We start from the raw sequence: 15,351 nt of genomic DNA, 5'->3' as shown, positions 1-15,351 counted from the left end.
GGTATATCCACATCAGCTTCACTTCAGCAAGTACAGGAGACATCGTTGTAAGAGCAGCAGCATAGACTTCATCAGGATTCTCAACCTGAGTACATTCCCAGGGTCTGCAGCAGGCCAAGACAGCCCACGCTGAAATCTGCTCTGCATCGTCTTCACAGAGAAATGACAGACTACCAAGCTGCGCTGCTATTTCCTCTTTAACTGCACCTAAACAATCTCAGAGCTGAACTCCCACACACACCTCCATCAGAAGAGAAGCAACTGTCTTTCTAGATGGTCCTGCCTACCTTCTCCCCTGCTACTGCACCTCCCTTCTGTTGTCATCCTTTTTAGGATGGTATCCTACTGACCACAGTGACCATCTGCAAAGCTCCACAGGAACCAAAGAATGCACAGAAAGACAGACTGAGTCCCTTATGATTTCTCGTTTCCTCAATTAACTGTACTTTTAAGTCTGCTAATTCTTTCAGAAACAATCTCACAGAATTAGCTCATCTGAATTTCTTGACCAGCCACTGCAGCTGGTCAAAAAATCCAACCCATCACTTAACTGTAATGGAAAGCATTGAAATGACACTGGAGATGGCTACTTCATGGTGCCCATTACAGCATCTTGCTAAGAACCAGTCTTCTTACTCGTCTGCATAGACCAAAAACACATGCATGTTCAATACCCCAAAGTCGCTCTTGGAGACGCTAGAGGTATGCCAAATCCCAGCTACTTCAGCTCCCTTCTCTCTCTGGGCACAAGTATCACAAAACACCCCGAACTTATCTCCACATTGTGACTACAAAGAGCAGATGACCTATCTGGACATACGGATTGTGCTCGGCATGATATACACAGAAGCTGCGCAGACTCCCTGTGCCAGAGAGAGAAAAATGTTTAAAATCTTCAGTCCACCTGAGCAGTTTACATGACTCCCCACTCAGCTGACAAAGTTTCCCTTCTCAAGGCTTGCGTGGGGGAGGACAGATCTGAATACCACAACCAGACCCTCTGCAACTTCCTCCTGGGTTTACGGGCGACGCAATCCAGCAGAAGCCCCTGATACAAACATTTGCTTCAGCAGCCTCAGAACCCAATGCTCCCTCCGAGGGTAGCAGTCTCCCATACAAAGGAGCACTTTTTACCTCCTAACCCAATTCTCAGTACTGTTGGAGGTAAAACAATTACCTCATTACAGTCACACACCAAATTCCCTTCTGGTGGAATTCACATCAGCACTACTGCAACTTTATAACATTTGCATTATAAAAATGTCTGCAAAGGAGGCCAAGAAAAACAGCTTTTTGTTCAGAGGAAGCTCTGTGGTCAAGATGATGTCATCAGAAAGCGCCAAATTAATTTCCTGTGGTTACATCCTACAGGAAATCCAAGCAGCTCAGCTTTCTTGCTAAACCAAGTAGTCATTTGTTGTCAATAACTGTTAATTATGTGCCCAGACGTGTCATAAACTAAGAACTATCACAACTAGCCTTCATTCCCTGGATTCCTCACAGATCGACCGTTGGGATCGGTTTAGATCAGCGGCCTGAAGTCAGTGAAATGCACAAGCACTTGCTTCCCTGGGCCAGCCCGGGGGCTCTGGGGCGCACAGGCTGCTGCGCTTGCGCCACGCGCCAGCACAGCAAGTTCCCTGCTATTTCCTTCAGCTCCCTCCCCACAACGGGGGGATCTGCTGCTCAGAGAAACACCTCGGAGGAGGAGCAGCTACGTAGATTAGACTCTTAGCAGGAACAGGGACTCCTCATCAAGAAAACTATAAAAACAATGATGAGTTACAGCTTTTCTGCTCTGCATGAACAGAAACAAGGAAATCAGTGATTCAGGAGGTTTTCCAGCTGGTAAAATAATCACGAAAATGTCTAGCAGGTCCGTCCCTCAGTCACAGTCCTTACCTACGGCAAGACACATCTCTCCAAGGCTTACTTGATATTTAAATTATAAAATAACACTTCACTAAGCACTTAGCTAATTCAAATGGATCTTTTCAACGACTTATCAATAGGAAACTGATCTCCCCCAGTTTTTAGATCTCCCCAAAACTACTTGCATTTACATGAATTCACACCTGCCCTGCTGCCTCTAGCCACTCCCTTCACCTGCCACGTAACCCACAAGCCCTCCGTTTTCCCATTCACAGTAGAGGGGAATCCACTGGAGGGGGGTGGGAATAGCATTTCTATCTGTAACTTGCACTAAAATCGTGATTCTGTCCTTACAGTGAACTTTCAGTAGAAATCTCTTGGGACAGACTCTTCAGTCCACGCAGCATGCTTGCCCGGCCTGGCCAGGAGCCCAGCATAACACCTCGAGAGCTGAATGGTAAATGGTCAAGGCAAATCAGATCCAGTCCAAGCAATCCCTACACTTTACACAACACTGTATTTTCAACGTTTGCATGGATTCTTTTTCTTTTCACTACTTTTTAAGCAAAGCATATTTTATGTGAACATTCAGGACGGGGAGCTAGCTCATTACTTGTCTGGAAAAGGCACAACAAAGGATGCACCCTAATAGAGCTCAAATCAGTAGCATCTGTATCACAGGGAAAACAAGAGCTGATGACAGCCAGTGCTCAACTACAGAGATGTTATATTGACATCTACTCAGCAATAGCTTCTACCGTCAGACCCTAGAGTCTACGCACTGCAGGCAAAACAGACGGGAAGGGAGGCAGAATGACTTAGAGCCACACAGAGACTAGAGGCAGGGGGAGGCAAAAGGACAAACCAATCATCCTGCCACCCTCACTCACATACTGTACCTACTGGTACAAACAATGTCCTTAACAACAGGCAGGTGTTGTTGGGGAAGAGAAATCATGTAGCTTCCAAATTCTCAGAATAACGGGACAGACAGACAAGGCTTCTTGACATGTTCATATCTCTCTAGAAAACCATGCAATGCTGACTCCCAATTCGGTCTATTTAGTAAGCTTCCTACCTCTCTGTCCTTGAGTTTCATGGCGAGCACCAGCTGATGTCTGTGGTTAGTAAGGGCCTCCCGGTAATTTCCTTTGGAGAAGAATGCGGAGCCCAGATTTCCATGAGCTCGGCATTCTCCCGTCTGGTCACCTGAGTCACATGCAAACAAAACAAAGATTAGCTAACAAAGGCATCGCTGGAAGCATCCAGCAGAAAGACTAGAACACGCTGTGCAAGTGATGCTCCAGTGTGAGAACCAGCATCAGAACAAACTCGTATTTAATACACAGCCAAAACTCTCCTCTTTGCTGGCCTTCAGAAAATTCTACAATAGCCATCAACCTTATTTTTAGAACTGTTTTAATTTCTTCTTCAGCCTAACACTTGGCAATTTCCCATTCTTCCATGTTTATTCCTTGCTTGACATTAACAATTTATTTGTGAAAGTCAGTCAATGGCCCAGGCTTAAAACAAGCAAAGAGCATGCCAGCTTTCTCCAGAAAGCAATTCTGCAGCACAGCTCAGCTCAGACACAAAGCACATCTACTATCGTCTTCAAGACAGTAGTCCCTATACTTTAAGTGAACTCTCTTAGCTAGAGCCCTCAGTCACTATCTTCTCCATCTCTGCAAGGTTATGCCTTTCTGTCTCACATACTGTCTCCTCTCCTACAGCACCCTGAAAGCTTGAAAGCTCTCAATATCGTGCAGAATATACCATACACAAGAGGGATTTTCCAATTTGTTTATTTCTTAAACCCTCTTGTTCATACGTTGTCCCACTCCTGATTTGTTCCTTCCCTGGCAACTGCCTCAGAAGCTCAGGCTGAGTACCTTTTGCCATCTAATTCTTGAAAAAACAGATTGGTTCCTTTAAGACTCATTTAAGGTTTTGAGCCCAAGCCTACACAGGGGATAAAGACCAGTTCCCACTTACATGACACCAGAAAATTAGAGGATCCTGTAAAACCTTAGCACATTCATTGGTCATCTGCCCCCTCACACACATAGGTAAAAGGGCTGCACAAGCCTATAGTTTACACATTTCAGAAATTTCAGATTTGATTTAGCAGCTTGTGAAATCCCACAGAAACCTGAGCATTATAGAGAGATGCTGACCATTAACACAGCTATTAATTTGTTCCACCTGTACCAATCCAGCTCTCAAGCGATTGAAATGAGAACTCTTACCTAAAGTCTTGGCTACGTCCAAGTCCTGCTGCATGTATCCAGTGCTTTTCTCCGTATTCCCAAGGGACCAGTATGCACTGCTCAGTGCAGAGAACACTGATCCCCGCAGCTTTAGGCTGCAAGTGCCGATCTTCAGGGCAGCCTCTAGCACCACCACAGAGGCCCCATGGTGGCCCGCAGTCAGAAGTTCCTGGCCAATCACAGACACCACAACAAAGGGACTCTTGTCCAGCTTCATCTTCTGCAGTTGTTGATAGGTGGGCTCCAGGGACTCTGAAATACAACAACGAAGGCAGAGTTACTCAACAAACCAAGTTATTTGCATCTAGAAATCACCTTCACAACTCATCCTCATTTTTTGGTAACCAAATGACATGCAAGGTAAGGGCCAGACTGCCCAAATCAAACGAAGATTTATCATGGGAACTCAGGGCTCAAATGCATCATCTACTACCTAGTACACCAAGACAGATCAACTAGCAAGCTGATGTTTTCCTTTCAGAAAGCACTTCAGGAAGACAGCACAAGCATGCAGAGCAGTCTCATACTGAGCTCTGAAGACTGGCCAGTTCTTCTGGCAGAAGGCATACAGAAAACACCTGTAGAGTTTTGTAGGAAACTGGAAATGGGCCACCAGCAGTGTATAAGAGCACTGCAGTTTCTGCTCCTTCAGCACAAACTTTCAGCTGAACGTCTGCAAAATCTGTGCCTGTCCAGATACCACAGCACATAATGTGCACCTAGAGAGGTGACAAAAACTGCAGAAAGGAAATGCTCTTCTTTCTGCAGGAAAAGATAATCCTGTAGAATGACAGCACTGGACCTGCCAGACTACCTATAATTGGTCTAATTGCCTCCATCATTCAGATGATAAAACATCTTGGCTACATGTTTCAGTAAGGACATCAATATAACAGGACTCTAGAATTTGCTGACCAAGTGGCATTTCTTGATTAGATGCTCTCACCTGAATCAAAACTACCACAACAACCTCAGAAAGCCACTTGCTCCCTATTTTCATCATTTCTGCCTCTCTACAATCACCATGTGTATAAACAACAACAAAAGAGGATTTTAACACTTCCCTGAAGATGCAAACAGCGTGAACACGATGCCAGTTACCGACATCCAGTTAGATCTTGGGATTAAATGCAGACGTAAAAGGACAGAAATAGTTGCTATAACATGCCAACACTTACCATGCTTGTCACTGCAAGAGCAGGTACGAACTCAGTTCCTCTCTTAAGGAGTTTGCTTACGATCCTAGCCAGGTAATCCAGGCAAAGATAGGGAAAGAGAGGGGTACAGACAAGGAGAAAGGAAGAAAAAGGAAAACACAAGGGAAATGCTCCTGGTAACCCTGAAGTCCAATAGGAAAGGGAGAACCAGCATGGTAATAGAAGGGCAGACATGGAGTTCACTACTGCTCTTGTACAACAGCAAACAGTAAGGGAAGAGACATAACCACAACCAGGTGAAAGATGCAGCAACAGTGATTCAGTTATTGGGGAAGGGAGTTTCACCTTCATCTCTACGTACTGCAGACCCATGCTCCCCGAATCCCTCAGTGTCTGCATGTAATAATCTTTAGCACGCCACTGACACTTATAGCCCTTTTACCTTTCCAGTTGCTCCTCTTCTTCCTCTGAATGCAAGTATCCTGGAAGCTACCATTCACAGCAGTCTATCCATGGCTTCAAACAATCTATTATCCTGGTGGAATCAAGTTACAAGGGTCTGGCTTTACACCATAGACAATACCCGGAGAGATTTTCTATGTCTCTCCTAGACAGCGAGCTCTTGGAAAGGGGACCAGAACAACACCTAACAACTACTTAAGTGCTTGCAGAGCGCCTAGCACAGATTCTGGGACAGAGACCCTGAATATTTGTTACACATTACATATATACACACTCTCAAAATAAAACTAGTACTTTATAAAGCAAGGCTAATCTAAAATCTGCCAAACCAGTCAGTGGGAGGATAACAACTGGAAAGCAGCAACACTGAGAAGCACAGTAGAGAGCAGCAGTGTAAATATACAGCTGCAGTGCAATAGGACAGTGAGACTAGCCGGCCAAATTTGGGGATGCTTACATAGAAATACCACATCACCTGCATTCTAAGCAGCAGCCATAGCACCTTTGGGTACCAAATGAAATTAGCTTCACAAGGTAACTGCTATACAAGACAGAAATTTCCAGATGAATTCATTTTGGAGGATGGAGAAAAACACTGTAAAAAAGGAAACACCAATGGGGATGTTTTTTTCATTTCGGTGCTTCTTGACCCCTAAGCCCTGGGGACTTAGCAGCATCTGCTCAGGATGAGAATTGCCAAGTTCCCTCCCGGGAAGTACTACTAGAACATTGCAACACAAAGCTTGCAAGAGAAACAGAGCAACAGAGGAGACTACCTCCTTCCTCTAGAGAGGAAAATCCTGGAAATGGGGACATTATGAAAGAGAGGCAAAACACTGTACAGCTAATACGGCTTCAAGGTCCATGTGATTTCAACACTCTTCCTGAATGTAAGTGAATTAGCAGAGCAGCCTTTTGCCTTCTGGAACACTATGTTTTGAGACACACTAGTACCACGGAAAAGCTGCTGACGTGCTCTTCTGGGCAAACCCTGGCTGGAGCATTTAAGACTCCCTGTTCCCAATGGCCAAGCACCAGAGCATTGTGGGAAGCTGTTCCAAAGAATAACAAAGCCAGGGCCACAGTAGTGCACACCTCTCTATCTGCACTTATACCGGACAAAAGACAAACAAGCAAGGACTTCATTGGAACTGCTGCACACCACCAGTCTGATTCATCTCCAGTGCCTCTCGGGCTGGGTATCACCATCTCGCTGTCCCATGAATCAGAAGAAATTTTTTTTTTGTTCCTCCTGCTACTTCAGGCTCCTTTGTCAGCAGCTGCTGACTCAGCAGAGAAGTAAAATCTTTCCTTTCAGACCTCCAGGTTCTCCCTCCCCAAATACTGGCAGAGTCACCCGTGGACTGAAACTACCACCTCTAAGTACCTCAGCAGCAGATCACCATCCTTGAGAAAATCTGGTGCTTACCTCGCATGGGAGATTTCATGGCGGCCTCGACCATGCCAACCAGAAGCTGAAGACTCTTGGGATCTTGAGCCAGTCCCGATGCAAATGCTGCCAGTGCATCTGCATGACGTCCAAGATACTGAAGGGCCACACCCTGTCGGAAGTATGCCTGAAAAACCAAAGGAAAGAAGAAGAAATGCCAGTTACTTAATTGGTAGAAGTCACAAGTAACAAATCTGCCCATGACCTTGTACTGGTGGATGCCGGACTACACGATCACATTCTGGCTTCTTTGGTCACGCTGGCTATCAGAAAAATCCAACACCACAGTTTGGTTTGTGACTGCCACCCAGTCGCTTATTTCCACGGTGTGATGACTTTTTCAACCTTTGCTAGGCCTCTGAACTGTTCTGGAGACCAGCGATGGTAATTACTATTAATGCAAAGCTTTTGCCTTGGACTTGGCCAATTACTTATTCTTATCTACTTATAACTAAATGCTCATTCTCGAGACCTCCATTTCTGTTCGCTTGACTCACACAGCATACAAATAACTTGCTTCCTTTTCCATCAGTTCTTGCCAATGAGTACAATTTAAACATCTAGCACTAGTAGAGACCAAAATGTACTGAAAGCTCAAGTTGCAATGAAACACAATGCAAAGACCCAGACAGGAGCCGTGTATATATGCGCTACTTAGATTAAGGCAAGACACTCATTATTTTGAGCATGTTTACCAGTGCATTTTTCTTTGTTTCTTCCTTTCCAAGGAAACCATTCATGGGAATGTGCAATACCTTAAAAGTAACTTAAATCTCTTGTCAACATGTATTGCCATTTCTACATCAGCAACGACATCAATACGCACCTGCAAAGCATTCCCAAACAGAGCTTCCGCATCTCCCTAAACTGGGAGACAGGAACCTACACACAAAGCAAAAACTGCAGAAACATGTTCTGCTCACACATAAAGCAACGGCAAAGCCCTGGCTCAAAGGGTATCCAGAATTTCCTTGAGAACTACTGGGTAGGAGATCACAGAAACCACAATCCAATATTTACTCAAAGTACTCAGGTATATTCATAGCACATACATCTGGACACTATGTTATAAAAAGGTCTTGGAAATTTTAAACACCTTTGATGCCCATTATTCAGGTTTTATCTTCATGTCCAGCTAATACTTTTCTGATGCAAACTTTGCTGCACTTTTGGTTCATTCAAAGCTATTTCTATAGCACAAATAAAGCTGTCAGAACAGAAGATAAAACATTATTTGCATTTCTTTAAAAGCACTTTAAGAACATAATACTGCTCCTTGAGATCGGCTCCTAGTATTGCTTTCATGGATAAGATCTCATCACTTTTTCTCTCCATCTGTAATAGAAACCTGTGCTCAAGATACATTAAGTATACATCTGTGGAAGTCTTTTTACATAAACAGGATAAATCTTCAATTAATATCCAAACTGGTATTTCATTAGGGCTTTCGTACACTTTTGGAATCCAATCCAGGGAGGCAGAGATTAAGGAAAATCAGAAATGACATGAGAAATTTAGACACATGAATATTTAATCTCTTTTCCATTAGTAGGCCTCGATTGTAGAACCACTTTTAATGAATTCAATGAAAGCAAGATTCTTTTCATTAACCTTTAGTATAAATGTGTTCTTATTGAACCAAACAAGCTACTGTACTGGAAACCAATTCAATGTTAATTAGATTACTAGCATGAAGCCTTAAATCAAAGAAAATACAAAGAACTAACAACCTGCAGTGACCATCAAGCATGAGTCCTCCCAGCAGTGAGTGAGCTGTCACCTAAATCATGGCATACACTTTTAAGTCCTTTTTTTCCCACCAGAATTATCATTTACTTACTTTACTACCTGAATGACAGAGGCAGTTTGATGCAGCATGTCTCTGATGGGGACCTTTCCAGCCAACAAGGTTGGTCGAGGACAAATGTGTCTGCCTGAAGCAGCACAAATTCGCAGCAGCCAGCAAGGGAACTTCACATTGCGTGGAGGCATCTCCAACATCTCACGCTTTACCGGAAGGTAGGAGCCTACCATCTCCTCTCAGAACACGTACTACCAGGACAGATGGCATACCAGGGAACACGCCTTCCTCACCACTGCAGCCAGCCAGCTAAGCCCAGAAATCCAAAATTCACTTGTGCACAGGGTTTCAAGTAAAAGGCAGGAGGGAGACAGATGCTACGGGCAATGCAGACAAAGCCTCCCACAGCCTACAGGAGACAGGAATACCACGGCTTCTGTTTCCAAGGTTCAGAAGGGACCACGTAGTGCAATCCTCTCTCACATCCCATCCTATACACACAAAGGCTGTAGGACAAGAAGTAACATATTCTTCAACTGTAGGTAAGCAACAACTAGTTTGCATGTCTCCCGTGAAGGAAAAAGGCCCCTGTGAGGAAAACGGAGAAAAAGCAAGCTAAACAAAACACAAGTGAAGCCTCTGTCCTACTTCCAGTTCTCCTACAGAAATCCAAGTGAACATCAGTTCCCAGCAGGAGAAAACATACCACGGGTACAATGTCACAAAAGGGCGCGGGGGGGAGGAAACAAAAAGCCTGGCCACAAGTATCGGAGCACTTTGCAGAGGAGTAACAGGCCTGTTTTGCTCACCATTGCCTACCTAAGAACTCTACCACCCTCACTGCAAGAGAAGGGCCCTGCCTAGCTGGGATGCACCAGTGGCTGCAGCGGGGACACTGGTTTCTAGCACCTGCCCATCCGACCCTGACACTTTTGTGGAGCACTGAGCACATCTCAAATGCTGAGAAAACAGAGTCCTCGTCCCCCGAGCTCTGCATACAGAGGAGACACCACAGGCTCCAGATGACAGAAGAAAACAAGACAGGGACAAGATTCACAAACAGCATGCAATTCAGTACCGTGCATTTCCAACGTCCTTTCTGGAAAGTGTTTTTATCCCCTCCCCACATCTATTCCTGGAAATCCCCCCTGGAAACCACTTAATTTGAATACAAACACAGCCTTCAGAGCCCAAAAGAAAAACCTATGAATCGTAACTGAAAGGAAGATTTTGGCCAATTTTTCTCCTGCAAAAACCCCTTCCTTCCTTTCTCCTCCTGTTTCCAGCGTATACAGAACGCTCTCCACACACTGTGCCCCCAGAGACCTTTAACAAAATAAATAAAAAGCATTCACATCACCTATTTCCTCCCCAAGAGGCATTCACAAGCTAGTTTAGCATTGGAATGAAGACACTGTATCAAGGGAAAAAAATCTGCAAAGAGGAAATGGTGAGAATCACCCTTTGGAAGAGGAGAGGAAAAGGAAAGGCAGGGAGCCAGCAGCTGCAGCTGAAGAAATGAGACAAGGAGCGGCTTTTCAGTCCTGACACAGACAAAGCCTTCCCACGCTTCAGCAAACTTTACATTTTTAATCATAGCACGTGAAGATAGAAGAGCAGTCAGTCACTCTACAGTAAAAGTTACATTAATTTTCCAGTGATCCCAGGTAAGAAAAATCTACTGATTCCTTTTAAGATGATTAAAGCAACATGAGAATGATGTTTTGCTAAAGACAGGACAAATGAACAGCAGGTGCTTTCTAACCTGTGGCTCTTCGCATCCTCAATGTAATACAAAGAGCTAGAACAATCTTTTTAATTTTTTCAGTCTCTCTTTCCAGGAACAAGGCACTGTGCAAAAAGTAAGTCTCACTCTCAGCTGAAATTTGGCACTAGATGCATCTCCCTCAGTGGGAACTATTTTCTCCTCTCCTTGTGTTAGCAGATCGAGCACGTGCTCCGCTGTTCCCATCTCCAGATTCACTAGCGTGCTACGGGTTAACAGCCCCTGCACCCAACCCTCCAGCCAGAGCCAGTGCGGGTTCCGCACAGTGCCAGCCCCTGGAGTACGAACAGGGAGAGCGTGGATACGGCACTACCAACAGGAGCCTTTTGGGAAGGGAAGAGGATTAAAAGGTAAAAGGCAGCTCTACCAAACAGCGGATCTTATCAAGTCACTGATACTAAATTAGAGAGGTTGTTAGCGAGCAATCCCATGCACCTACAGACCTTTAGTTCTGGGAAACCGGACCATACTGCAGTCTCATACAGTCATTTTTTAGTCCACTGGACAACTAGCCAACCCTTCAGCCCTTACAGATTTCATATAGCCAAGTGGAGAGGGCCTGGGAAGGAGGACAGGGAATAATTAGTGCTCTTTATCCATAATATCATTGAAAGCACTACTGATATTCTGGAAGCAAAAATAAATTATTCTAACTAATTAACTTGCAAAATATATTTGGCACTTGAGACTTCAAAGCCATGCAGAACATTGGCCCTGTAACAGAGGTTGCTCGTACAGAAAGTGCAAGTACAAAATGCCAGCGATCTGAAGTTGCATTGCACAGGACCCATTCAAAAGGTAATAGGTCTTCCCACCTCATTCAGATTTTGCACCCCCACCTTTTTTCACATTTGCCTTTTTGCTCCGTGCTTTTCAGGACATGCTTTGTTTTCATGGCAAGAATATAATTTTTAGTGCTTTTCTCTCCCCTCAACTTAATTTTAGAAAAATTGTATGAATGAGAGAACGTGAAAGAAGACCTTCTTAATCGGACACTCCAGTTTTATGAAGATGGCTGATGGCTGGGCTGCAGCAGTCTCAAGGTCAGCTGACTGCAGAGAGGCATAATCTCTCTCTACAATTCTAAGCACGAGTCCTATTTGTTCTGCTCAATTTACTGACCAGTGTAGTTTCTGTACAGGCTAGTATTTTTCATCTGTGTTTATTACAGCCCATTTAATGCACAAGGAGAATTTCTATCTGTCCTACTGGAGTTGCCACTGGGCTGACTGTTGCAGTGTCCGGGCAATGCAAATACAAACATGCGTGTTAGTCTTTTGATCCTCATCAGCTGAGATCCCATCTAGGTAACTGTCTAGACCCTGAATATTAGATTTTCACGTGCAATCTGAAACAGGATTAGAATGTAAATGCCATCATTGAAATGGCTGATATTAAGAGCGGTTCTGAAATTTTTATTAACCCTTCTAATATCAATATGCAAGAACTGTTTTAGGCAGAGCAATAGTAATTGGTTTATAATTAATACAAAACATGCAATGAAGATAAAAATACAGTACAAAGAAACAGTATTTATGAATATGAACGGGACCTCTACGTTTCCCAGGATTCTGCTAAATAAAAACAAGCCCAGTAAAGGAAGCCCAAGACAACTCAATGCTTTTCTTACTGGGTAAGTATCAAAATGTACTTGAATTTTTTGGACCAGGGATCTAGGCAAATACTCATGCTGTACTGGCATCTGTAGCAGGCTCTGGCACAACTCTCTGGGCTCGTACCATTTTTCCCTGAAGAACCCATGGCAGTAAATCGTTCAGATCCTTAACACGTCTCATATGCAACGCTTGCAAGAGTTAAGAGGGAAGCAGCAGCCACAGAAGTTCAGTCCTGTCTTTCCATGGTCTCTTGTAAGTCTGAGGCATGAGCTCATGTCTCTGGAATATGATTTAGCACCAGCGTACAAGCATTTTTCTAACGGTAGTCCATATTATACTCTTTACTGGGCAGGATGGTATACTGTTTATAAATATTTTAAAACACCTAGAACTGGGGGATTAACTGGCATGCAGGAGCCCTGTGAGGGCGTACTGTCACCTGGCTGCCTTAGGACACATCGAGATAGCCAGGCAGAAAACCGGGAGCCCTACCTTTCTCTCTGAAGTAGGGTAACCCTCTCAAGAGTTTTATGCACAGCAGACAACACGTGCACGGCCGATCCCCCCCGAGTACTCAGCAGAGATCCTGCTGGCCGCAGGCTGCCCACAAGGAGCACAGCAACAAAGACTGCCCTGGCTTCGGGCCCCCGTCTGCCGGGGTCAGGCAGCCCCTGCCTCCCCTGACGCCAGGGGCTCCCGCATCGCCTCCGCCTCCCTCCTCCGCACGACCCCCTTTCTGCAGGTGGTCCCTCTGCCATTCTGCACAGCCTTTCTGTGCCCATGCCGCCTTCCCAGGGCTCATCTCATAATTTTGTGATCAAACTTCACGTTCAGAGACTCATTTACATGATGAATTGCTGGCCGATTGGTAACTGGATAATGGAGACAGAAGAACGAAACTGGAACGTCATCAGAAGAACTTGGAGCAGAAAATTACTGTCAAACAAACGTGGAAAACTTGAAAAAAATGCCCCAGCCTTAGACAAAGACTCCCATTGTACGCGGGGGAGGAAATTCAAAACACCTTTATATTCACGTCAGCTTCGGACCCTGGACAACCAGCTATCTGGACAGGAAAGGCAGACACGCAGAAAACGCTTTTTCCACAATGCTCCCTTAGTTTGCCAGATCAGGAGATGATGCCAAAAATAGCACGAATAATCTATGATGCATTTAATCGGCCTGTCCTGAGTCGGCAGAACGCCTCCAGGACAGTCGGACCCACTGCCCCGCACGGGACTGCTCGGCGTCCACCAGCCAGCCCCCTCGCTGCCGCCCATGCGAGCCAGGCCAGTGGCTGACGAATACGACACGTGTGACGAACGAAAAGGAGGAAAATGTGGGAACGGCTTCTTGGGGCCAAGCACCGGGTTGAATCTTTCCTCTCCTCTTGTAACTGCTTTACAGCCAAATTTTAGAGAAAAATACAGGACAAGTCTCTGCTGTGGGATTTCAGGAATGTGAGGAGAGGGAAGAATGCGCTTTAATTCAGAACACATGCAGCACATGTATAAATACTGCTTGCCGTCCATATGAATTGAACTCCCACTTTCACAAACTTAAGGCTGCACCCTGGATAACAATTTTCCTTCACAGTCCGTACACTCGGCTGGCACCTGAACGTGTCTGCCCTAAAGAACAAGCAGAGATCTGACAAATTTATTGTCTCTGCAGCATAGCTTCTTTATCTTCTACCCGTTTCCAAGGTGTCTCTTGCAGGAACTACACTACTAGGTAAAGGAAATTTCCTCTAAGCCCCACTGAACCTATACAGAAAAACAGGATCGGAGGGTGTAAAATATCATGCCTTGTTTTATCCAAAGAGCATTTAATTATTCTTATTAATTGTGCTTCCACTATCTCCAGTGGGAGACTGTGCACAGATCACCTGCCCACCTGAATTAAATGTAATCATCAGTAATAAAGAGTCAAATCCTTGCTTAGTTATATTGGTTAGCACAGAAGTTAACAGCTTTTGATATAGCTTATTGTTGTTGCTCCATTCTTGCCCACTCCGGGTTCGCTTTAGGAACAGCTGCTGCAATTTAGATTCCCTGCTCAGAGGGCATTCCCCACCTTTATAACAGCACGTCATAACAGACAATATTCCTATCTTTATCAGCTACAATTCTTAAGCCTTATTTAATAGCAAGAACTAGCCATCAGTGGAGAAAAGTGCTCTAGACAAGTAACAACCCATCTGCTGATGCCCAAATACAGCACAGGGAAAGCACACCCAGCCTCTTGTGTTCAAGGCTGACAAGACACTGTGCAAGTACAGCATCTTCTAAAATTCCTCTGCAAATCAACAGGGACAAAGTTTTGCCCAATTTCTGGTTAAACAACTTGTTTTAGAAATTGCAGAAGAAAAGATAGGCCACCTTTCACCCTGCTCAGAAGTAACACCAATCTTGGTAAGATGTTATTGGACATTTAATAGCTACAGAATTACACAAAACTTAAAAAAATGGATTAGATGACACCTGTAGGCTGCTTCTCAGTGAAGTTCGGGGCAGTGGCAGGACTGTTTTTAACACCATATTACCTAGTGCTTTGTTTAGTTTCAGCACTGTACCATGATTTAAATTGTATTAACGTTTGATATTTAACTGCCAGTGTACATCTGCACACAATTCTCCCAATTCTAACATGCTGAAAGTGTTGAGAACCTTTGCAGAGCTCAAGAATATACAAACATATGCTACTATTTGTTCTTATACCCTTAAAAGCAAAAACAAATGAAAAAGCAGTACAAAGGGAAAAGAGGGAGTAATAAAAATCATGTCCTAAACTGGAAGACATCCACCACAAGAACTCTCTTTGCTATTCAGCTTGAGTGTTCCAGCACAGAGTTTCATTGTCTCACTTCGAATTACTCATCTGAGCAGCAGCTCAGATGACTGCCCCCCCCTTCAGCATTTCTCCATTTTGCGCACT

The 15,351-nt window shown here is 44.5% G+C and overlaps 1 protein-coding gene across 2 annotated transcripts in view; it reads right to left on the bottom strand.

The window, feature by feature from the left end:
* The window catches only part of TTC28 (tetratricopeptide repeat domain 28), a 189,774-nt gene that overhangs the window by 67,876 nt on the left and 106,547 nt on the right, over positions 1-15,351 (bottom strand). For both annotated transcript variants that reach the window (XM_075167455.1, XM_075167456.1), the window contains exons 3-5: positions 7,191-7,338; positions 4,122-4,394; positions 2,951-3,081 (exon numbers count right to left, since the gene is read on the bottom strand). In XM_075167455.1, coding sequence (XP_075023556.1) covers positions 2,951-3,081; positions 4,122-4,394; positions 7,191-7,338 — 552 coding nt within the window. The remainder of the gene's footprint in view (positions 1-2,950; positions 3,082-4,121; positions 4,395-7,190; positions 7,339-15,351) is intronic.

Source organism: Calonectris borealis, chromosome 18 (genome assembly GCF_964195595.1).
Source record: "Calonectris borealis chromosome 18, bCalBor7.hap1.2, whole genome shotgun sequence".
NCBI lineage: Eukaryota > Metazoa > Chordata > Aves > Procellariiformes > Procellariidae > Calonectris > Calonectris borealis.
Note: the sequence above shows the minus strand (reverse complement) of the source record. Positions and strands in the feature narration are given on the sequence as shown.